Source organism: Cydia fagiglandana, chromosome 1, assembly GCF_963556715.1.
Source record: "Cydia fagiglandana chromosome 1, ilCydFagi1.1, whole genome shotgun sequence".
NCBI lineage: Eukaryota > Metazoa > Arthropoda > Insecta > Lepidoptera > Tortricidae > Cydia > Cydia fagiglandana.
Genome location: NC_085932.1, coordinates 15,764,389 through 15,790,301, shown reverse-complemented (window position 1 = coordinate 15,790,301; position 25,913 = coordinate 15,764,389). Strand labels below are relative to the sequence as shown.

The 25,913-nt window shown below is 39.2% G+C and overlaps 1 protein-coding gene across 1 annotated transcript in view; it reads right to left on the bottom strand.

Annotated features, from left to right (window-relative positions):
• The window catches only part of LOC134665470 (protein dachsous), a 328,769-nt gene extending 309,153 nt beyond the window's left edge, over positions 1-19,616 (bottom strand). Inside the window, exons 1-2 of the mRNA XM_063522448.1 lie at positions 19,240-19,616; positions 6,318-8,058 (exon numbers count right to left, since the gene is read on the bottom strand). Of these exons, the coding sequence (XP_063378518.1) occupies positions 6,318-8,021 (1,704 nt within the window). The 5' untranslated portion in view covers positions 8,022-8,058; positions 19,240-19,616. The remainder of the gene's footprint in view (positions 1-6,317; positions 8,059-19,239) is intronic.
• Between the last annotated feature and the right edge of the window lie 6,297 nt (positions 19,617-25,913).

Genomic DNA, 25,913 nt, shown 5'->3' with positions numbered 1-25,913 from the left:
TTCGAATTTCGATTTTGACTTGGACTGGGACCCGGACTCATACCCGGATCCGGTTCGGACCCGGACTCGGACTCGGACTCGGACTCGGACCCGGACTCGGACCCGGACTCGGACCCGGACTCGGACCCGGACTCGGACCCGGACTCGGACCCGGACCCGGACTTGGACCGGGACTCGGACCCGGACTCTGACTCAGAGACCCGGACCTTGACCCGGAAAACCACTATGATACCTAAACTAAATAAACCACTATGATTACCTACCATAAAATGTGGGTATGATGATGCCAAACCCCTCCCGCTCAAACTCCCGTACACCGCACCGCATACGCCGTTAAGTGGGTTAGGTTAGGTTTGAACTGCGATCCTCACAGAACCGAACAAAAGTGGGTTAGGTTTGGTTAGAACTGCGAGTCTTACAGAAACGAAATGCTACTAGAAAAGTGGGTTTGATTAGGTTCGAACTGCGATCCTCACAGAACCGAACTGCTATCAGAAAAGTGGGTTAGGTTAGGCTAGATAACTACGACCCTTACGGAAACGAAATGCTACTAGAACGTACTGGTTTTACCTCCTTTTCTACATAGTGCACCATCTACCATAATCTTTCACCGGGCCCCATAGAAGTCGGTTTTTTTTTCTTAAAAATTATCATACCTATTATTGTTATTTTTAGGGTTCCGTACCTCAAAAGGAAAAAACGGAACCCTTATAGGATCACTCGTGCGTCTGTCTGTCCGTCTGTCCGTCTGTCACAGCCAATTTGCTCCGAAACTACCGGACCAATTAAGTTGAAATTTGGTACACATATGTAAGTCTGTGACCCAAAGACGGATATGTAACGTCAACAAATAAATTTTAAACATAGGGGCTGCTTTTGGGGGGTAAACGATAAAATTAAAAAACTAAGTTTTGAAAACTATATCGTGTTACATATCAAACAAAAGAGCTCATTGTGAGAATCTCAAATATATTTTTTTTATAAATTTACGATAAAAAGTTTAGAAGTTATTCAAGAAAATAGACAAAAAATGACCATTCCCCCCCTCTATCTCCGAAACTACTGGGTCTAAAATTCTGAAAAAAATACACAAAATAGTCCTTTACCTAAAGATGATAGGAAAACCTATTAGAAATCTATAGTCAAGCGTGAGTCGGATTTAAGAACAAAAATGCGGTTAAGTTTTTTTAGGGACACAGCCGCAATGGTTTAAGTGAAACGTGATGTAGACAGCTATCGTCAAGGCCCTAGGCAGATATCCGCATAAGGCGAAAGGCCCGAAGCGTCCTGTAGCTTCTAGCGTGATTCGGACTGAAGACAAAAAATGCGACTAGGCCGTATCTGGCACATAGTCGCAATGGTACTTGTAGTACTGTTTAATTAGGTTACTTTTGTTACGTGTTTTAAAAAGCACTATATAGGATGGCCAAAAAATAAACTAAGTATTCCCGTTGCCAACGTGCAACCCCTAAATCACGAAGAAAAATTTGGCTGTTTCATACATTTTGGCGGGTCCGTTTTCTATAGGAGGATACATTTTTTTTCGCGATTTCGGGGTTGGTCCCATACTAAAAGTTGATCAGTATAATCCCAAAATCTCCCCGGCTACGGGAATGCACTTATTTTTTGGCCAGCCTGTAGGTATTATCTCTCTTCGGCCTTCGCTTTTAAAATACTTTCGGAAGTTGTAGGAAGCGCGACCTGTCGGACGCGCCGAGTTTTCAGCTCTACGCGGAGCTCGGTCTTCAGTCTTCGCATTTGGACACTTGTACTATTGTTCGGCATTTAATCTTCAGAGTTCTAGAGCTATAAGCCACCACGCCAGAAAACTTCATGTTACATCTGGTTTTTGATTGACCCATTCGGGTTTTTCAAGACGTTTCACTCACATCACGTTTCACGTACAAAAAAAAACTTGTTGAAAATTGTCTGATGTACGGAACCCTTGAATCGCGAGTCCGACTCGCACTTGACCAGTTTTTTTATTTATGATGATATTGGTTTAAAAGGCCATTCGTTTATCTCACACGTCTAATTATGACACCAAGTAAAATATTTTTTATTTAACTTTAAGGAATGGATGTATTGTAATTATAGATAGATTAATTAGGTCCAACCGTACCTATAGATAGATATTAGATAATACTATCTATAGGTACGGTTGGACCTAATTAACAATTTTACAAATTCACTTAAATACTAGTTATTTAAGTCTGATTTAAATTTTTAAGTTGAAATTAAATATTCTATTGCCCCAACAAAACTACAAGTATTATGTATGAATATATTATTCATACTTATTATATCTTATAGATAGAGTATCACGTGTCTTACCTAAAAAAAGTTTCCTACGAGGTCATGTAACTTATTTATTGGTCTCAAAGTCTCCCTCTGACAAAAAACCACTCATAAAAATGTCCATTTACAGCCAAAGTATTTTTCAAATATCAAGGATATGCTAGCCTTACACATACATAAAAGTGTATTAATAATAACTGTAAAAGTATTACTAACTGGTAACGTATCTTAAGGAAAACAGCGCTCTGTAACGATTAAACACAGCTCATAAATTAAATACTATCATTGCACAGCTTGAAAGGAAAAACCTCGCGGCGGCAGTCTGGCCAACCTTAGGGCATTCAAATAAACTGTTATATTTCTGGTCTAGTATTAGCCAGAGCATCCGCTTCATCGCAGTCGCGGGTGCGATATCAGATGAGAAGATGTGTTATTTATTACTTTCATATTTTTATATATATTAAATGTTTTCAAAAATCTTTAATTTATTAACGAGGGCAGGAATGAAAGTTGTTAGCTGCTTCGGCTGTACTCGTGCGATTATTATAATAATATTAGTTGTGTGAGAGATCTCAAGTACTTATTGAGGTGGTGTTAAGTCATACATTTTTTTTTTAACTAAAACGTGTTGAAGTTGAAGCCTTATCAACAGTCACGGTGACCAGTTCTCGAGACTCTATGTGTGGTATCGTTTATAAACGGTATTTGTTAAAAAAAAAGTGGGAACACTGTTTTAGGTGCTTCTTGCAAATCTGAACCGTTTTTTTACGTCTAAATTTATACGTTTTGATTAAGTAAATATTATTAAGACTTAATCATTCACCAAGTCATTTCACATGTAGGTAGTGTAGGTAAGTTACTACGTAGAAATTTAAAATATTGGAAATAAGTGTTTTACGTAATATGTATATAAAATCATGTGTTCTTTATGCATAGGAAAGCAGATGGAAATTTAAATACAAAATTCGTTTAATTATGACAACAAAATCCGTGCGTTTTAAGTAATTTCCAAGCTCCATACAAAACAGCTATTAATAAAAAAATATGTAATTTAAAAACTTCGTGTCATTGTAACCGTATCTTAAAACAGTAAGTATCTATTTGGAGTTAGCATGTCCCTTTTTATTTGTAAGTAGAGAGTAGAAAATGCCGAAGAAAAAGATTTTATTACCAGCAGTATCCTAACGCCTCAAATAATAACTGCCATTACCGTATTCGCGCGCCTACGCCGCCGTAACCATGGCGACATTGCCGGCGGAATTCCAAGATGGCGGCTTCTTCAAGCTACCGTACTGAAGGAATACAGTTTGACGACAGTAAACATGGAGGAAGTGAACTAGATTAACCATTATGTTTAACTCGATCAAGTGGAAAGTCAATTTGAGTTTGTAGTTTAATGTACATATTTTGTTCTAAGATTATGTTCACAATACGTTCAGTTAAAATATTGATATGATATGATAGTTGCTAAGATTAGTAGGTTTTATAAGTATTGTGCGCGTTGTAATATGTGCGACTGTGAATATGGTAATGTCAGTGTGTCATAACCATAACCACTCGTATTTTTGCATAGGTATCTACGCAATACGTGCCGGTTGGAAGCGACCCGCATGTACACAGCAGGCACGTATGGAGGTCCAAGGGGGAGGCCTATGTTCAGCAGTGGACGTCTTATGGCTGAGATGATGATGATGATGATGATGATCTACGCAATAAGTTTATAAGCTTGCATTATTCAAAATTGAATCACTATATTAGTATCTATCATTAGCTGAACTCTCACACTATACTTTCAATCGGCCTACTTAAACGTTTCTCCAGCACGTATGGCACCACAGCCTAGATAATCACTACACGTCTAAAAGTCGCAGAAAAATCTACGTATTCAATGCAGCAGAGATAAGACTTCATTTTGTTTTTTTTTAACGCAAATATCAACACACGCTCGCTCAAACGTGCACTTCATAGGTCAGAGAGGTTGTTAAGTATTTGTTTTGCTTTTATTTTCATATGGTGAAATCTAATTGCATACATATGTATATTGAATTTTAATTTAGAACACGGACAAACAATCGTTCGATAATAGCTTTACTACATTGTTCCTTATAAGTCCATCTAATATCTCACTATGTCATAAATAGTCATAATATGCGTACCTAATTTATTAACAGCCCACTAGCTAGGCTAATAATAAAGCTGTAAATGCAAATATGTCTAAACTTGTACAGCATATGAAAATTTCCTAGATTTGGTACCGCTTGTACATATTTTAATACCGATTTGACATTTTACTCCTTGTATTACCAAATTCTCTCGCCAAACTCACCTTGCGCGCGGACTTCGCGATGCGCCGCACAGTTGTCTACAACGAATACGATAAAGTATTACATTACAGCTCACAAAAGACTTTATATTGTGTAGCTATCACTAGCTATAGTTGGCCGCTCGTAATCGTGAGTTCGTGACATCGCAATGCGTCAGGTGTCGACACTACAATTCAATTGTACGCTTTTTTAAACGGCATTTTGCTTACGTATTGGTTTTAAACGTGCAAAGGAACTTAAGTTTTTTCTTATCTTTTCGGCTATAATCAGGTATGACACAAGTTAATAAAACGGCGTTTTGTATACATATAAATTAAACAAGTGAACAAATGTGAGTTAAGTAATACATAGTTCTTATAATGCAAATCAAGTTTCATAATGATTGATGATCATTATAATATAATAATCGTTTTGTTTGAGCTTGTTGAAACTTATTAGGTGTTATATTTGCATTATAAAATATGGAGATGAATATTATGTATCTTAATAGTAGAATGAAAAAAGCGACGTGACATCATAATGGCAATCTACATCACAAATAAGACTTTATATATTTGATATGTACCTACACGATAAGTCCAGTTGTCCGTAGATTATACACTACAGTTAATAATGCTCAGCTCACGGCATATTTGGTCTGCGCGTAAAACAAAAGGTTTGTAATTTGTTGCTATGTCTATTTTGTCCTACTTAACCTTATCCTGCCATCTAAGCACAAGTTTAGTTACAAAGTAAGACTAACAGCAACCAGATGCCTGAAAATACTATAGTTTGTGTGAGGTGCGCAAGATTGTCGCGCGGGACGGTACAACGCGCCGCGCAGGATAGAAACGGCGCGTACGCCGAAAGCGCGCCCGCGGCTCGCGGGCACTGTTTAATTTTCAATTTAGATCGCAATATGCGATGCGCCCAAACTGGCATCACTCCCGATAGATTTATGCTCCTTATTTATAACTACTTCAATATCGCGGGAATATATTAAAAGAAATTATCCCGCGAGTTATGGGGGAGATAAGAGTTAATGAAAGTTTTCGCCGGGGTAGGTAATTGTTGGGTTGGTAGATTGTTTCTGGAATTACGTTTGTGTGTATGTAAACAACTTGTTTATAAACATATAAGTTATTTCAATAAGGAGTAAGTTAAGGAATGATTCTTTCATATAATTTACTATTTAAATATAAATGGCTTTCGGAGTCAGACAAAAAATATAGATACATATAAGGGTATAATATAAATATATTTACCAAGATAAACGTTTCATCCTTAAGTTTTTCTATCCTATCACCGGTAAGCAGTAAAAAAACCAATTATCGGCTTCTAGGACACCGGAAAAATCATGGCAATAAAAATGCAATAATCTGTCAATCAATCAGTTAACCGTTTGGATGGTGTCTACTTTTACATGTAAGTACTAATTAGTATCAATCAAACTTAACAGAAATTAATTGCAAATCGACTTCCTCTCAAACCACGCAGTAAAATTTCTTGCACATACCTAATAATTTAGGTCATACCTACAAACTACAGTTTCAGATTATTGTTGTGTTGCTGTGTAGGTAGTTGTGTAGATAAATATTGGGTGCGCATTTAGAGTCAAGCAGCCAATGCATTTCGATTTTATAAAAACTCTTTAAACCATCAGATCAAACGCGAAGAGTTATGAGTAGATTAGTCAGTTCACAGTTCGGTACTCACCTTTAAAATGCAGCTGCCGACAGCTTCGCTTTCCTGGACAGTCACGTTGTAGAAGGATTGGTCGAATATTGGCTCGTTGTCGTTCACATCTAACACTGTCACTACCAATGTAGCTGTCGATGATAATGGGGGGTTACCCCGGTCTTTCGCCACCACTGTTAAGCGGGGCATCGGGTTTGTCTCGCAGTCAACCCTAGCCTTCGTAGTCACCAGCCCTGATCGCTCATCAATTGCAAACCAGTCAGATTGCGGCGTTGGAAGCAAAGAATAACGAATCTCAGAGTTCTCCGCTTCGTCCACATCAGTAGCAGAAACTTGGACAACCGGCGTTCCAGGCGTAGCGGCTTCCAGAACGTTCGCTTTATATTCTGATTCCAGAAATACCGGAGCATTGTCATTCACGTCGGTGACACGGAGGCTTATGATTCTCGACGCGTGCAGCGGCGGTGAGCCTTTATCAGTAGCTACAACGTTCAAGGTGTATGATGATTGGGATTCCCTGTCCAGTGGCAATGCTACCACTACCAAATAGATTATGTTGTCATGTGTCCGCAAATCAAAGTGACCGTCGCCTCCGCTGAGCGTAACGTTCACGTTTGAGTATTCCGTCTTGGAGTCTGGGTCATGAACGGATATCCTGGCTACGAATTCGTCTAAACGCGCCGACTCTGATATCTTCGGAGTAGCGTCGTCGCTCAGAAAAATAACGTCTATAGTAGGCTGATTGTCGTTGACATCTGTAATTCTGATAGAAACAAATGCAGTCGTTTCCAGAGGTTGCGCGCCCTTGTCCCTAGCTACCACTACCAGTTCGTGTAACTCTTTTGTTTCAAAGTCCAGAGCTTTGTTCACGATAATCTCACCCGTCTGGGGATCTATTTTAAACATATTCTCCTTGTCGCTTTGTCTTCTATTTATCGAATATTCTATCTGCCCGTTTTCGCCAGAATCAGCGTCAGTTGCAGATACTTTTAAAATGGGTGTGCCAACAGTAGCATTCTCCGGAATGCTTGCGGAATACGCGCTCTCAGTAAAAATAGGTGGGCTATCATTAACATCTAAAATAGTTATATTTACAGACATAGTTCCTCGCAACGGAGGTGTACCTCCATCTAGCGCCTCAATGACCAACTCATAATGGTCAGTAGTCTCCCTATCTAAAAATCCATTGATCTGCAAGTCTAAATATAAAACTCCATCTCGTTCTCTATGAGATGATAGTCTAAAAGCGTTGTCAGTATTCCCAGATACGATATTGTATCTTTGAGTGTTAAACACTCCTAAATCCTGGTCTTTAGCTGGATTCAGTTTCCTCTTAACATCCCGCGGAGTATTTTCGGAAAACTCGACATTCATGACGGGCGTAGGAAAAGTTGGCGCGTTATCGTTTTCATCGGAAACTCTAACGACGACTCTGACATTGTCCCCGCTTGCCGGAATAGCCACCAATGCATAGTGGTCTCTATTCTCTCGGTCCAACGGGACTCTAGTCCTGATTTCCCCCGTGTGGGGGTCAATTCTGAGGTCGTCGTTGACGGCGGAGCCCGGGACTGGCACGATGGTGTAGGGCGGCGCCGCATCGGGCAGCTCGTCCCCCAGGTGGCCGATGAAAGTGCCTGCTCGTGCGTTCTCGCGAACGACGAATTCGCGCACGTGCTCGCCCGCCGCGCTCGCGACGAGCAGCAGTGCATATGCGACCCACATCGCGCTGGCTTCACCGCGTGCACATCTTCATTTGCCCCTGTAATAAAGAAACATCACAATAAATACATCTAAGAGCTACATATATTTAAAAAAAATATTAAGCCAATATAATCCGATAAGAAAGTTTCCGGCAATATATCATCTTAATTTATTGATAGTTTGTGGTATGTAGGCGATGCTGTAAGTTTTTTTAATTGGAGCGTATGTTTGTTACTCGATTCTTGTACATTAATTACTGAGTGCGATAATTATAATACTGTTGAAACCATTACGTCACCTAAAAGGCCTGTAGCTATTCAAATTATACATGTAAAAAACTTAAACTTTCGCCGGTTAAACGAGTCTGATAGTTAATTGCCCAGATCTCTATCAGCAGAATGGTAGCGATTGGATTTAGCTACTCCATCGCAAAGTTAGTTCGGTCGTCGGCTAAAACAGGAATTATACGTAACTACGTACAAATTTAATGCCTTCCGAGCGATGACAGCGATACAGCTACCGGCAAAAATAACTTTGTAGTGACGCATCTGCATCTCAAGTGATTGAGAAAAAGCCTAAGTACGATCTTAGGTTAGAACAGTTTGGTTAGGAATATTTTGTATATTTTTTCCATTTGAAACAAATTGCTTTGTCAGTATTTATTTGAAGCTATTTCTATTTACTAAAACTGTGAACTTGATGTTAGGGTAGCAACTAACTGACTATTTTTTGTTTTTTTTTGCTAAATCTAGACCAAGCTGTTTAAGGTAAATACATTTGATATGAGTATGACAATTTTCGCCTATGATCTTAACTCTACAAAATTATAAAATATATATATTTGAGTTCTCACAATGAGCCTTACATTTGATATTAACATATCAAATATAGACATTATAGACAATTAGTGTCCGAAACTTTTTTTTTATTTCCTATATTTTCCTACTCAAGAAACGAACAAAAATATAACATACAATGATACTGTATTATTATGCATTGTATATATTATATTTATAAACCCATACAACTTATGAACCGCACGTACTTGTCTACGAATGCTTACAAATGTCCGCGACGTCAACGGAGGGGACCAACGACAAAAACTGAGGCATGCCACATCAACGTTTAAATGGAAACTAGTATTGAAAGATGGAATTGCATCAATTCGTATATTAATTTATTATACGCAAAAAGCGTGTAGGTTTGTCTGTGAAGTTGATGTTTCTGATTATGTTTTACTGGCGGATAAAGGAATTCATTTGTATTAATAGCATAATCGTAATATTATTAATAACATACATACCTATGTCTTAATAAGAGTTATTGTAATTAAAGGTTCTCAAATACGAGTATTCATGAAAGTATTAAATAGTAGAGATCCGACAACTTGTTTCGGACGAGGCGAGGCGAGGCGAGGCGAGGTACAGGTGATATTATTGTATACAATACAACAGAATCATATTTAGTAGTTTTAGTACTCGTACCATTAGCAAGCAAGAAAAAGCATATGGATACAATATTAAAACTAAAGTTAAAACTAAAAATAAAATAACATATGTTATTCGTACGTTATAAGTTATAAATTACAATTATTATTTTTTCACCACACCGACTTGTAAAGGTTCTCTTTATTCGCTAAAACCTGTTGAGAAAGTAGCATTCAATCTACAAGAGTGGCCAAGTAATTAGATGCATTTTTTTTGCTCGGGTACCAATATTGGCACGAAACAACAACTTTTCCCACGTATAAAACAAATATGTACATAGTTATTTATTTACCTGCTTCAAGTAAATAGGTATCATGTGCCTGTACATAATAACATTTTTATTCTCGTAGGATTATTCTCAAGATTTTTTGTTGGTAGTAAAGGTTTGGTGTTTTTGCGCACCAGATGCTATCAGTATATAATGACATTACAAGTAAGTAATACTAGATATTATTGATAATGAAATGAATGGAATTAAATGAAAAAAAAATATGTTAATTGGAATAGTAAATAATAATGTCATTCATATGAACGATGTACTTAGTCTAATAAATTATAATATTCATTTGCGTAAAAGAAATGTCATCCAGGATCTCCGCCTTATATTTTATCTCAGGATTTTACGCTGCACACATTATGACGTAGCTCATAAAGGTAATATATAATATTAGTATGCGATATGTAGGCGGATATATTAAGTAAAAGCTAACGGTTTCATTCTAATCACGTCGCCATTATCCGTTCGTTCTTGTCATCGGTAAAAAACCGGTCTTTATTCGAAACGGATTAACTTTTTATCTAAGATTTATTTTTGAAATAGATAAACCGAATATGTGATTTAATAGTGCCTAATTAGTATTTTTTTCCGTTTATACTCATTAATTATTCATAAATATGCTGAAAAGTTTCATTGATTTAAATAAATAAGATCATAACCTAGGTATTTAAAGAGCAGTGCAAACTTGGAGCATTTAATAACCGAAGTCGCCTTTAAGAGCTTACCCCTCTGCCGAAAACCTTGCACAGTTGTGCAAACTTTTGTATGGACTAATTGTACGTTACGTACAAATCATGTCGAAATAGCAATACGTTTGACGCTCCCTCGCAAAAATCGGCAGACTGTTTTGTACAGAAAATGACAGCCAAGGCGTCTCCAAGTGCAAAGTCAGTACGGTCGCCTCGGGAACGACGCGTTGATGTCTTTTTGTTTGCACTACCGTTACATCGGAAAATCTCTTGCGGTATCTACTTAATAATCCTTATGTCATTTGCCACTAAGATACATATTGTAAATCGAATGGAGAGGTATTGTAATCTTTTTTTCATATAGATTAACTGTAATAGTGTGTAAACAGTTTACCATTAACGCATCAATTTATAAGCCAAATGTGAATATTAAAATATTGACATTAATGGAATGTTCTGATTTGGCAAGTCCTCTTTCAGACAGGAATATATATGTATGTAGCTACTAAGAGCCTTCGCTATATTCAGAATCGATAATTCAGTACCAATTGTTGGCAATAATATTATAATAAAGTCAACATTAATGAATTGTATTGCGCCTGTGCATATATATGCTATGATTACGAACGAGAGAGCGCACGAAATCAACCAGTTTTAAATATCGTCATCAAATGCACATTTGAGAATAAGGCCTTCGCATTAAAAATACGCGACAGTTATTTGCATAGGAATCGTTCATTTGGCGACCGACCAGGTTGTTTCAACTGGTCTTACTTTTTATTATCACTGATAACCGAGACCTCAAGCTCGACTCAGCCTAACGGAATTTTAATACATATTCGACTGACATGTTATGTGAATGTTACAAATTTCGGAAGAATAGTGTTGAAGCCAGAGTTTTTTGACATTCACAATCTTGTTAACATACTAACGTTTACATTTCAGACAGTCTAGATAATCTTACTAGGGTATACCTGCTTAATTTGGTCCCTTACCTTTTTGAACGAATAGGCTATTATTTGCAGGCGTTTAAAATGACTGTTAATGCACGTGGGAGGTAACACAAACAGCTCAGGTATTAAAAAGCATTTAGGGTAGAGACAAGTGTTGTCTTTGTTAAAACTCCGCATTATCCGCGGCAGGTAGGTCGAGATTGAAAAAATAAACATCCCGCCAAACAAAAAAATGACAGCTCACTTTCGCTATAAGCTTTTATACTATAAAATTATCATGAATATCTTGTTTTCGGTATGTTTAATATAATATGTATATAGTTTAAACATATGCAACCATTTAAAGGCTAATTTTTAATTGATTCTGGCTGATCTAACGGAATCAAACGTTGACCAGATATGTATGTAGTTAAAACGACCATACCATAGGCAGAATTTAATTTAATTTTCCTTGTAGTTACAAACTTTACTTTACTTTACTTTCAATGATGTTGGTACTAGGCAAAAATTCCGTCGGGAGCGCTATATTCACTGTATTTTAGATATTTACCAGGTGCGTTATATCCAGTGTCCTTAACTATCATATTAATACATACTGAATTACTTATTGTATCAAAGCTTATGTAGGTATGAACAACATTAACCCATTGAATCTACATATGTTTGTATGACCATTGCTCCATTTTAGTAAGACCTGCGGGCGACCGAGCGGATATTAACTCCTCTAATTACTACGCAATATAAATAAGGAGAGGGAAGCTCAATTAGCCCTGGTCAAGACTTGGATGGTTTGTGCCAATAAAATCTGCTTTTTATGAGCAAAAATAATACGTTTGTGTACGTGATCTGCCCCGCAATGCCGCGATAGAACAGATAACCTTAAAGAACAACCGACCATAACATATTTTAGTAATTCTTACATGGAATAAAAGCTTGTAATCATTTCATGTTTCCGGAAACTAATTTTAACCATGTAATGTAGTAAGCACCTGCGACTAAATATAGCATTAATAGTAGAAATGAATCCACATTAATCTCACATCTCCACACATATCCCTTTCCAACAAGTACAACGAGTGTTAGTGTAGATTCATTTATAAAGAGGACTTAAATTTTAGGCCGTACTTTTTTAGCAACTCCGGTTCGGGGTATAAACTTCGAAAATAATGTGATGTATGTTACAATGTTTTAAGGGAATAAATAATTCCAGTAATTAGGACTTTCATTTACTAATAATGATTAAGGTACACAAAAACCACACTGCAAATGGGCAATTATGAAATTTTGATACCAAAAGTGTCGCCGAATAAAAGCAATTTCTAAGCAAATTATCGCCAAGAATCCAGCAGCGCGCGCGCCGCCGCGGCCGAGATCAAAAATGTCCGAAGTCGAACGTCAACGCGCTATGCGCGCGGGTCTGAGTTACTGCACGATCTTCACTGTAGAAATTCCTAATTTAAACTTTGGCGGGTTTTTTGTTTCGTCTGTGCGTTTTTGGTGGAAATTCGGCATTGTAAAAATGTTTTATGCTCACTTTTTAGCTAATTCTACGATCCGCATACTAGGTACCTACCTATGAACACTTTTTAATAGAAATTTAATATTTGACTAAATAATACTTATAGTCAACTAAACAAAAAATATAAAAAGTATAAAACAGTCCAATATAACCATTACAATCAGATCAGATCATTATTATTATAGTCAGAAAAAGTAATAGGTACCTTATTATAGCTAAAAACTTTACTCAACAGAATGTGAACAGAACAACCTACTTCATATGCCTGCAAATAACACCGATATTTAAAAACTAAGCAAATATTTATCATTAAGCATTTAATGAAGTCAATTTTCTAGCACATAGATAATTTTAATATGAATATGTAAACGAAATGCAAACTACCTGTATGAATCGGTGGAACCATCTTTACGAACTATCAGACGAAGCATTCTTCTAAATCTAAAACACCAATTCCATTAACATCTAGGAAGCATTTATTTCTTTTTAAATTGACATGCTCTTGTCAATATTCTATTTCACCGATGCGACTACAAACCGGCTTAGCTGAGAAAGTCAAACATCATTTTGAACCCTATTGTCGACTGGAGCCGTTTTTCTTGAAGGTTGTTCTGTGTGAAACAGATTTGGGCTGCACAATGGGCACTTTAGTAAATCCGTTACGGATGCATTTGGACCATTTGCATTCAATCGCCATCTTATCGATTTGAACCACGTGGAGAAATCTTAACTCATTATGGCATTGATCATTCCGGAGCAGCATGTCAAAAATTGAAAACGACTCCACAAATGTTCAAATATAAAATATCTTTGACATTTATCTATGTCATAGATTCTATGAGATTATTTATCATTAGGTACATTATCAACTTACTGTCCATTTACGCAGTTTGATCAGCATTCTGAATTTCTGACCATTTAATAAGTTTGATCGTCTGCGCATTGATTGTATGTATTTCATTTTATATAGGAACGTTCAATGTACTGTTAGTACCTTGTTGGTACATAATACGACTAATGCAATATGTATTCCCTGACAACCTTTGGCGCAGGTTTGGTCCCGGCGCAAACAAGTTCTGCGCGTCCTAAGGAACATTGTTAACAGTATTTTAAATTCACTTGGACACTGTGAAATGGTACTTATTTGATTTTGAGTTCCATTGATCAAAAAAACGGTTTGAATTATTTGTTTGTTGTGTATGTTCCTCACACTTTATTTTTATTTAATTTTATTGACAAACTAAAGCATCAAAAGTATTGTATGTAGGGATAGGTACTTTCAATATTTTTAACTGACTTCCAACTCGGGGTTTCCTATATTTTTATGCCGATCAAGCACTGTCAGTACAGTAGGAATGATATCAACGATATTGACATTTTTGTTTCAATCAATTTTCAAATTATTTCACGCTAATCGCTACACTGTCAATATTAATCTAATTTACCCGAATTATACCAATACTGTCTAGTCCGAATTAGCAAATATCAAAATAACCTAACAAAAAACGTAAAAATAGAGTTTAATCAACTTTTTATCAAATAGCAACAACATGCTGAATTAACATGCTGAATGGAAATAGTTTTGCTATTTAATCCCATCCCATGCTACGGTAGCATACTAATTAAACCTAAATGAAGCCTTGTGTAAAGCGGCCTTTACCTAAAGCCTTCAATTTTAAAAGCTAGCTCTAAATGTAGGCTGGGACCCAGTCACATAAGCGGAGGTTCCGTTGTATTTGAATGTCACCATCTACTCTTAAATACTGAACTGCATAAATTATCAAGATCCTATACACGTTCTACTTTCAAATTATATTGTGATTTAATATTATTAGATATTGTACACATTGTTACAAAATTTAAGTAGCCCGAATGTGAAGAACAACTCTTATGTAATATTCGGACAATTCTACGTAATTGCTATATATACAATATCAACTAATGTACGTAAAGTACGTACGTAACGTACGAATAGTAATATTTACTGCTTTGTTCAATAGCTCATAACTGGAACTGTTTAAAGCATTATAGGTTCCGTCAGACAGGCGCGTTTTCCGGGCGAAGCTTGAGCGGTTTATATGTAAAAGGTAAAAGCGGCGCGTCCCGCTCACACCCCGCCCGGAAAATGCGCCTGTGTGACGAAACCTTAAACGTTAATGCAATTTCAATTCTCTTTAATGGTTTTATTTCTCATTGTAACAATAAATTTTTGATATTCCGTAAACTCAGGTAACTTTAGTCCACAATTTACAACTATGGTCCAAATTCTAATTCCAGTATAATATATTATGTATAAATTAATTATTTCTACTTTTACGTTATAATGTTTATTTTATTTATATTAGATTAGGTACGTACTTTTATTGCATTAAAACATACCTATAAATATTTTCCAAATAATGTCGAGTATCTGATATACCATAATTTTTAAGAAAAAAAAACCGACTTCTATGGGGCCCGGTGAAAGATTATGGTAGATGGTGCACTATGTAGAAAAGGAGGTAAAACCAGTACCTACTTTCTAGTAGCATTTCGTTTCCGTAAGGGTCGTAGTTATCTAGCCTAACCTAACCCACTTCTCTGATAGCAGTTCGGTTCTGTGAGGATCGCAGTTCGAACCTAATCAAACCCACTTTTCTAGTAGCATTTCATTTCTGTAAGACTCGCAGTTCTAACCAAACCTAACCCACTTTTGTTCGGTTCTGTGAGGATCGCAGTTCAAACCTAACCTAACCCACTTAACGGCGCATGCGGTGCGGTGTACGGGAGTTTGAGCGGGAGGGGTTTGGCATCATCATACCCACATTTTATGGTAGGTAATCATAGTGGTTTATTTAGTTTAGGTATCATAGTGGTTTTCCGGGTCAAGGTCCGGGTCTCTGAGTCAGAGTCCGGGTCCGAGTCCCGGTCCAAGTCCGGGTCCGGGTCCGAGTCCAGGTCCGAGTCCGGGTCCGAGTCCGGGTCCGAGTCCGGGTCCGAGTCCGGGTCCGAGTCCGGGTCCGAGTCCGAGTCCGAGTCCGGGTCCGAACCGGATCCGGGTATGAGTCCGGGTCCCAGTCCAAGTCAAAATCGAAATTCGAAAACACCAAACATGTACTATGCGTCGTTGAAGAGTTCTGTTCTGATCATCATCAGCAGTTCCACTTCATCAAATGCGACAGTTTTTAATGTAAATGCTTGATTTTATGATGAAAATACAAAAAATTCTATACGTATGCCTTTAAGATTTGAGGAGTTCCCTCGATTCCTTATGGATCCCATCATCAGAACTCGAGCTTGACAAAAATGTGGCTTAAAAACTAAACTTGCTTAACAAACATAACGAAGAGGACAAATCGCCAAACGTGAACTATGCGTCGTTGAAGAGTTCCGTTCTGATCATCATCAGCAGTTCCACTTCATCAAATGCGACAGTTTTTAATGAAAATGCTTGATTTTCTGATGAAAATACAAAAATCTCTATACGCATGCCTTTAAAATTTGAGGAGTTCCCTCGATTTCTCATGGATCCCATCATCAGAACTCAAGCTTGATAAAATTGTGGCTTAAAAACTTAACTTGCTTAACAAACATAACGAAGAGGACAAATCGCCAAAGGTGAACTATGCGTCGTTGAAGAGTTCCGTTCTGATCATCATCAGCAGTTCCACTTCATCAAATTTCATGTTCATCACGTTTTTGAATGTATATGCTTGGTTTGTTGATAAAAACACAAAAATCACCATATGTATGCCTTTAAGATTTGAGGAGTTCCGTCGATTCCTCATGGATCCCATCATCAGAACTAGATTTTGACAAAAACGGGACCAATCTGTATGCATATACATACAATCAAAAAAATAATTTTCAAAATCGGTCCAGTAATGACGGAGATATGGAGTAACAAACATAAAAAATAAAAAAAAAAATAAAAAAAATAAAAAAAAAAAAAAAATAAAAAAACATACAACCGAATTGATAACCTCCTCCTTTGGGATTTGGAAGTCGGTTAAAAAGTATAAGTAGATATATCTAAGCTCCAAAATAAATATATCGACTACAAAGAAAAAATCAGGTTTTTTTACCTGGAACTAGATCGCCTATATTACAACACACTTCACTTATATAGACTCAGTGAGGACAGAGAAGAGTCGTGAAATGTATGGGATCCAATACATTCTACGACTCTTCTCTTTCCGCACAGACTCTACCATAGGAATTAGGAATAAGAATAGGTTGCGATGTAAATATTTGGGCACTTTGGCTGTCAATATTTATTTTATGCTAACTGTACGCAAACTTGTCCCCGTCGTTCACGCTTCTTTTATTGTCTTCTAGAAATACTTATATTATGTTTTTTTTTAAGAATTTAACGACATATATTTATTATTAATTACCTATTGCATTTCGGAACCGCCTACAATTAGGTATCTATTCTGTAGTTCAACTAAAAATGTAGTCCAACAGCTCGCGTGAACTGAACGCGAACAAAAACAGGAACCCTTATAGCAGCGGTCGGCAATCTTTTATCAGCCAAGGGCCAAATAGTAGTTACCGAAGATGACGCGGGCCGCACTTTGATATTTATGACTTTATCAGACATTGTCGTTTGACAATATTACATAGCCAGGGAGGCTTGCGGGCCGCAAGTGAGATGTTCGCGGGCCGCTTGTTGCCTACCGCTGCCTTATAGGATCACTCTGTTGTCCGTTCGTCCGTCTGTCTGTCAAGAGCCTTTATCTCGGGAACGCGTGGAGGCATCGAGTTGAAATTAAAACCTTATACTTAGGTCTACAGCCCCTTGAAGCTGTGAAAAAATCAAACTTCTAAGTTAACGTTAAAATAATATACCGACCGCTTCTACCGGAAAAAAACGTATAAATATTTTGACACTCTCAAGCCAGGGAATCAAAATTGATCGGGTAATAGTTTTGACTGTTGACCTGCCTAGCTAAATAGGTAAATATAATTGCACAGAATATGTAGTAGATAGTATCCATTGATTGAGTAAGTGGTAAGTAAGTACCTAAGTAAATATTCTTTATTGCACCAATAGTTCTTATAAATTTTACATACTTAATTACATGTAAAACTACTCGTACCTATAAATACCTACCTATTTTATTTACGTGCTTTTCAGTTCAGACGACAAAAGCACAAGCAGGCTTTCCTTCGTTTAATTCTAAAATTACTTACCTACCCAAGGAATTACTGCAGAAAAAATATCGAGGAACCAGTTGATGGTTTCTATTTGAACTACTTACACATGAGTTTCTCATGATAAAGTATAAATCCCTTTTAGCTTGTCTTAAAATACTACAAACATTTGTGTAAGTATAAATGCAGACTAGGTAACCTCTACATAGTCTGCACATTTATATAAGGTACCGTAAAATGGGATGAGTTGGGTGAAATTTGACTTTCAAACCTCGATAAAATTTTATTTTTACATGTGAAAACTGAATGGTGTATATAATAAGTGGTTCGGTTTTTGGGTAGTTCCTTTTCATAACTTTGACGATAAAGAGGAAAACCCACCTCACCCCGTAGTGCTTCGTATTTGGGGTGAGAGGGTTTTTCATACAAAGGTGATTTTGGAAGATTGTTGGATCGATTTTTTTTTATTATGCGTATTACTATAGCCCCATTATAATTGGAATACATTATTTTTGTAGCAGTAGTCTTAAAATCCCTTCTCACCCCCCTCTCAAACCTTCTCTCCCCATTCATAATCCAACTCTCCCCGCGAAACCTACTCACCCCGTTTTACGGTACCTAAGGGTTTTTCAAAACTTGTCAGGATTTTAATGAACAGAGCGTAGCACAGAAAGGCGTAAAACAAATTAGGGGAAGCTAGGAGATTCAGTCGTAGGAAAATAAGCTATCCTCGTATGTTCATCCAGGAAGTATTAATTTTCATTATAATTACATATCCTACTAGTTTGTTTATCTTTAATATTTCTCGGTGTATGTTTGCCTCAGTAACAGGAATAATCATAGGTTTAGTAGGTAAATTAATATTTTGTACTTATAGGTAAATACTTATAAGTAACACTAACAACAGTAACTTAATAACATTTCGTTAATCAACAGAGATGTAAGTACACTAGGATTGACTATTGAAATGACCGATCCAATTCAACTGTAAAGGTTGCGGTTATGGGTTTGATTCCCGCGACTTTTACCATTTCTCAGCAATAAATATAATTAGACTGAATGCATTTATGTAATGAACACTCGCATTTCACTAGCAATTGTTATTATTTACGTAGGTACATAACATCACGCTAACAGAAAGCTCTGATAATAATTTTGTAAATGAAACTCAAACCAACCTCCAAAGTTTAACACAACATCAAAGGAATATCAATTCACAAAACACAGTATCAAATCAGAATCTGCACTAGAACCACTGCAATCCGAACACTTGGTTATCACTTAAAATCACTGAAAAAACTGTCAAAACACCGTCGCGCGTGCGCTGTGCTCCCACTTGCGCCCGAGTCTCGGAAGGCACTGCCACTGGACGCAGAGGGAAGGGGGAGCGCAGTGGGGAGGGAGGGACTCGCCCCCCTGAGAACAGGTTGCCTCGCATACCGTTTGAGCGCCAATTTTGTAGCTCTCGGATAAGGATGGAGCTTAGAATGTTTGGATGAGGTTGTGCTTTTAAGCTCAAGTTAATGGTTCGGCCTCTGCGATGGAAATTTTGCGTAATTTGGTCATGTTCAATGTATTATTATTATATAATGTATTCAATTAACCGCCCCTATTAAGCACTAAGCTTAATAGATAGCCCATCCGTCTATCTGTTTGTACGCAGGTTCCATCTCAAGAAAGAAGGCTATAGGTTAGTACGGGAAGCTGCCACGTGAAACGTAGAGCGCCAGGGCCCTTTTCATTATTTCGGTCCGGTACGTCCGGTACGTTAGTCCGAGAGACTCTTGAACGATGCGCCCTGGGGGCAACAACAAGCGATGTCTTGGGTCTTGGTAGACCCCAAGAATTTATTACCGGTGCTGCCAATTTCCTGTCAAGGCTTGAGGAACAAGGAAAACTGTCACAGAGGGAGCGAGCTGCGGAATGTTCGCTGGGGGGGCCTTTGGGCAGAGCAGCTTGCCTTAACTACACAGGAATGGCGCGGCGCTGTCCTGTATAAAACCGCGGCCCCGGACCCGTTTAATCTAGGCAGAGAGCCTAATAATGATGGACCGGTTAAGATGCCACGCCGGCATCAGCTAGCAGTGGCAACTCCCCCGGCCCGTCCGAGAGGACAAGGACAACCACCTCCATAAAAAACCGAGAAGACAACCTAATAGGGTGGAACCTGGGGGGGTTCTTCACCTAGCTCCCGGCGTGGAAGTTGTCATGAGGGCACAGCGTGCGGTGTCGCTCTGCAAGCTATACCTTCACGAGGAATAGCTTCAGCTTGTTTTAAATTATCGCCACTCGTTGCAAATATCCTACTTTTCGCACTTGTATCGTAATGTTATTAGCCAAACTTTTTTTATTAACCTAATTGTTAAAAAATATCGTTAAATTTGAAATTAATTTATTTAGATTTTTCGTCTGTTTTCGATCACCGACTTACATACCTATGTGTACATACCAAATTTCAATTCAATCAGTCTAGTACTTTCGGAGCAAATTGGCTGTGACAGACAGACAAACACATGTGTGATCCTGTAAGTTCAGTTTTTCCTTTTGGGACCCTATGACCCGTACAATACGCGTAGGTACCTATAGGTATATATTGGTGCCATTTTAGCTCCCGGTTAGGGAAAATTCTATTGCCACATCTTTCTCTTCCTTGCTCCGTGGTAGCATAGGTTTTATAGGATTGGAGTTGTCATCGACAAGAGCGGTAGCATGTTTGTTTACTCGCATTGTGCGAGCGACGGGAACGCCGGGATAGGTATCGATATAGAAGTAGACACGAACGATCGGTACTTGGAACCGGACACGTGGCTAGACGATTCCCACTTTGCCCCCTGTTTATCTCACGTAGTTACCGCTTCCCCGGTTGTGTCCTGGCGGATTGCCACAGCCACAGGTACCGGTTTTTATGAAAACGGTTGCCATTTCACCTTCTAACCCTGAGGAAAAATTATACCTTTTAGGGCAGCGTTTCTCAAACTATAGCTCGCGAGCCAAATTTGAGTGGGCCCTGATTCAGGGCCCCTGAAACATAAGACGACATGCCAACCGATCGGGTTGACAGCAGATGCTCATAATATTTTATGCTCCCTATTTAACCTCTAGCGGCCCACCATACAAGGAAAATTGGCAATCGAATTTGAATCAACGGTATTAGAAAATAGAGTTCAATTCGTTTTGTTTTAAAATCGAACGAAACATAATAAAAGCAACTCTATTCCATTCCATTAAGATTTAAATTTCATTGGAGCTAATTTGTACTAGTATTAGGACATTGAACCCCAAGAGGTTAAGATGGCCTAGAGATGGGTCTCTAATTTGGCAGTTTTTTTTAAGGTGGGTCGAAGCCCAATCAATTTGAGAACCACTGTTTTAGGGATTGGTCCGGTTTCCTCACCACGTTTTCCTTCACGGAAGAGCAACTGGTACCTATACCTATTAAATCTCAAACGGTGTATCTTACAACTCCTCAGTGGTCACAGTCAGAGCAGAAGCAATTAAGTGTTGTATTAACAATAAAAATTGTTTTCAGTAAATTTTGAAAACATGCTTACCAACTTCTACTGCCGATTTACCACCGAAATGAAAAATAACCAGTGTTCTAACAACGACTAGGTACAAGTCAATAGAGCTGGCAAAATGGCACAGGCTCCTGGACCAAGAGGGGCCCCAAATTGACCGAGAAGCCGCGAGCATGGGAGTTCATCAGATGCATTTTATATGCCACGGGCCCCAGTTGCTATACAGGTGGTCCAAACCTTGACGTCTGAAAATGTTTTGTAGATACCGCATGTATGTTAGCCGATTTTTCGTAGTTTTCGAAATATGATTTTTTTAACTTTTGGATCATCATGTCATGTATAGTCGCCCATAGCTATAGCCTTGCCTCCTCCTCCTTGCATCGGTTTTCTCATCACTGATGTCTATCGCCAAATGTAGGGCACCGTAGGGCTGAGCGAATTTGGCCTAGCCTATCATTCCCTCACTCAAATGACTTTTCACCACACCAGCTCGGAAAGAATTACTTTGCACTTCAAAAACGAATAGCAAAGTTGCATTTTATCCACATGTGAGGCAAAGTAATCAAATGCAAATTTTGATTTGTTTGCTGGTAGAATTGACTTTTAAATGATGATTTTGGATGATAAATATTTAATAACATTCACAAAAAAACGGTCACCCATCCAAGTACTGACCACTCCCGACGTTGCTTAACTTTGGTCAAAAATCACGTTTGTTGTATGGGAGCCCCATTTAAATCTTTATTTTATTCTGTTTTTAGTATTTGTTGTTATAGCGGCAACAGAAATACATCATCTGTGAAAATTTCAACTGACTAGCTATCACGGTTCGTGAGATACAGCCTGGTGACAGACGGACGGACGGACGGACGGACAGCGAAGTCTTAGGAATAGGGTCCCGTTTTACCCTTTGGGTACGGAATCCTAAAAAGGTCAACCACGGCGTTGCATGAACAAGAGATTTCCTTTAGCAGGATTGGTCCTTAGGACCCAAGGATGGATTTAAGAAGTGGAGCCACCCAGATTTTTGATGCAGGTGGGGGTGGGGGGGGGGGGGGGGGGGGTTAAGCGTCTGCGACGTTTGAGGTTAATAATTCTTTAAGTTTAGGTTCTAAGTCAAGTTTAGTATCATTTTCAACTAAATCAAAGATGTAGACATAGATTTCATAGAAATCGGTTCAGCGTTTATTGATTTCCCATACAATCCTACACCTTACCTTTCATTTTTAAGGTTTAATTGGAATAAAAACTATCCTATATTCTTCCCTGGGACTCAAACGATCTCTATACCAAATTTTATCTAAATCGGTTCAGCGGTTATTGAATCCCCATACAAATTTCCTCCTCCCTTTTCACACCCTTAAGGGATGATTATTGAGATTAAAAGTATGCTATGTTATTCCCTGGGACTCAAACTATCTGTGTACCAAATTTTAACTAAATTGGTTCAGCAGTTTAAGCGTGAAGAGGAATTTAAAAAAAAGTATTTTTTTCATATTTTAGTAGTAGTAGTAAAACACTTTATTGTACAAAAAACAAAACAAAACAGGACCCGGGTATGTCCTTAAACTACGTCCAGGACCCGGATATGTCCTGAAACTACGTCCAAGACCACCGGTGGACGGGCAGCAGCGTCCCTCAAATTCGGTGTACTCGACTGCGATTGCCAACCCGCCTGCCAAGCGTGGCGATTATGGCATTCACCCCCCATCATGCAGAGCACAATCAAACCACGGCCCCGAGGTTCCGGCGACCCCCGGTGCTCTGGCTATGGTAGCGGTCAGGGCATTAGCGGGGTCAGGGGTGCTAAGAATCTCCGGCAAAGATCCGGCTACCCACCCCGACGACGACTGGCCCTGGTAACACACAACATACGCACTATGAGGACTGACGAGAAGATCTGCGAGCTGGAAGAGGAACTGAGCAGGTTACACTGGGATAGTGTAGGGTTATGCGAAGTCCGTAGAGAGGGGGAGGACACGACAACCCTGAAGTCTGGTAACTTGCTCTACCACCGGGAGGGCGACCAACAGTCCCAAGGTGGTGTCGGGTTTCTCGTTCACAAGTCCCTCATAAACAACATAATAACCATCGACAGTGTGTCGAGCAGGGTCGTATACCTAATACTCAGAATATCCAAAAAATATTCGCTGAAGGTCATTCAGGTATACGCACCGACCTCGTCACACTCCGATGATGAAGTAGAGGCTATGTATGAGGACGTAAGTAGGGCCATACATACTTCTAAAACCTACTTTACTGTTGTTATGGGGGACTTCAACGCAAAGTTGGGCAAGAGAAGCGGTGATGAGTTGAGAGTGGGGCAATTTGGGTATGGGCAACGGAACCCTAGGGGTCAGAGGCTGGCCGACTTTTTGGAGAGAGAGGAACTCTTCGTGATGAACTCTTTCTTCCAGAAGCCGCCTCACAGGAAATGGACCTGGATGAGTCCTGACGGTTCCACGAGAAACGAGATAGACTTCATCATGACCGACAAGAAACGGATATTCAGCGATGTCTCTGTGATCAACAGGGTAAAGACCGGTAGTGATCACGGAATCGTAAGAGGCTCTCTGAATATCAATATTAAACTTGAAAGGTCCAGCCTGATGAAGTCTACGCTCCGACCTACTCGAGCCCATGTTCAAAACCCCGAAAGCTTTCAACTCGAGCTCTCTAACCGCTTTGCTTGCCTAGAGAACTTGGCTTCAGTGGACGAAATCAACGACGGGCTAGTGGAAACTGTCCACACAGTAGGGTCTAAGTTTTTTAGACCCCGCCGTAAAGATAGACCTCAGAAATTGACCGAGCAAACCTTAAACCTCATGGCTGAACGACGCTCGCTACAGTTGCAGTCTCCCGATGACGCGAAGTCATATAGGCAACTCAATAGACATATATATATATATCTAAGTCCTTGCGACATGATCTGCGTCTCTTTAATACTAACCGTATTAAAGAGACTATTGAGCGAAACCAAGGCTCCAAAGTGTTCGCAAAGGACAAGTCTATTGGGCAAAGCCAGCTGACGAAGCTGAAACGGGAAGATAGCAGCATAGCGTCGAGCAAAGCGGAGGTTTTAGGCGAGATCGAGAGGTTCTATGGACAGTTATACACTTCGATCGCAAAGCCCGTCGACAGCTTGGTAGGAGATCCAAGAGCCAAGCTGTCCCGATATTATACCGAAGATATCCCGGACATCAGTCTGTACGAGATTAGGATGGCCCTGAAGCAGCTTAAGAACAACAAGGCGCCGGGCAAAGACGGAATCACTTCAGAGCTTCTGAGAGCGGGTGGAACACCGGTACTTAAAGTCCTCCAGAAGCTCTTTAATTCCGTCTTGTACGAGGGCAAAACGCCTGAAACATGGAATAGAGGCGAGGTGGTGCTGTTTTTCAAAAAAGGTGATAACAGCCTATTGAAGAACTACAGACCCATCACGCTTCTGAGCCATGTCTATAAGCTGTTTTCAAGGGTCATCACGAACCGTCTCGAACACAGACTTGATGACTTCCAGCCTCCCGAACAAGCCGGGTTTCGAAAAGGCTATAGTACCATAGACCACATCCATACGCTGCGGCAAGTTATACAGAAGACCGAAGAGTATAACTTACCATTATGCTTAGCGTTTGTGGACTATGAGAAAGCCTTCGATTCGGTGGAAACATGGGCGGTGCTTGAGTCTCTTCAGCGATGCCATATTGACTATCGGTACTTCGAAGTGTTGAAGTATTTGTATAGTAACGCCACCATCATGTCGGTCCGAGTACAGGAGCAGAGCACGAAGGCGATTCCATTGCAAAGAGGCGTAAGGCAGGGAGACGTTATCTCTCCGAAACTGTTTACTGCCGTAATGGAAACACCTTCAAGCTCCTGGAATGGCAAGGACTTGGCATCAACATCAACGGCGAATACATCACTCACCTTCGGTTTGCCGACGATATCGTAGTCATGGCAAAGTCGATGGAGGAACTCAGCATGATGCTCGATGACCTCAACCGAGTTTCACAACGGGTGGGCTTGAAAATGAACATGGACAAGACGAAACTTATGTCAAATGCCAATGTTGTGCCCATCCCAGTCTCTGTTGGGAACTCGGTACTCGAAGTTGTTGACTCGTACATCTACCTAGGACAAGTAGTCCAATTAGGTAGGTCAACCGCCGAATCCAACTCGGTTGGGCAGCGTTCGGGAAACTACGTAATGTCTTTTCGTCCGACATACCTCAGTGCCTCAAGACGAAAGTCTTTAATCAATGTGTGTTACCAGCGATGACTTAAGGCTCCGAAACGTGGTCTTTCACTATCGGCCTCATCTCAAAATTCAAAGTCGCT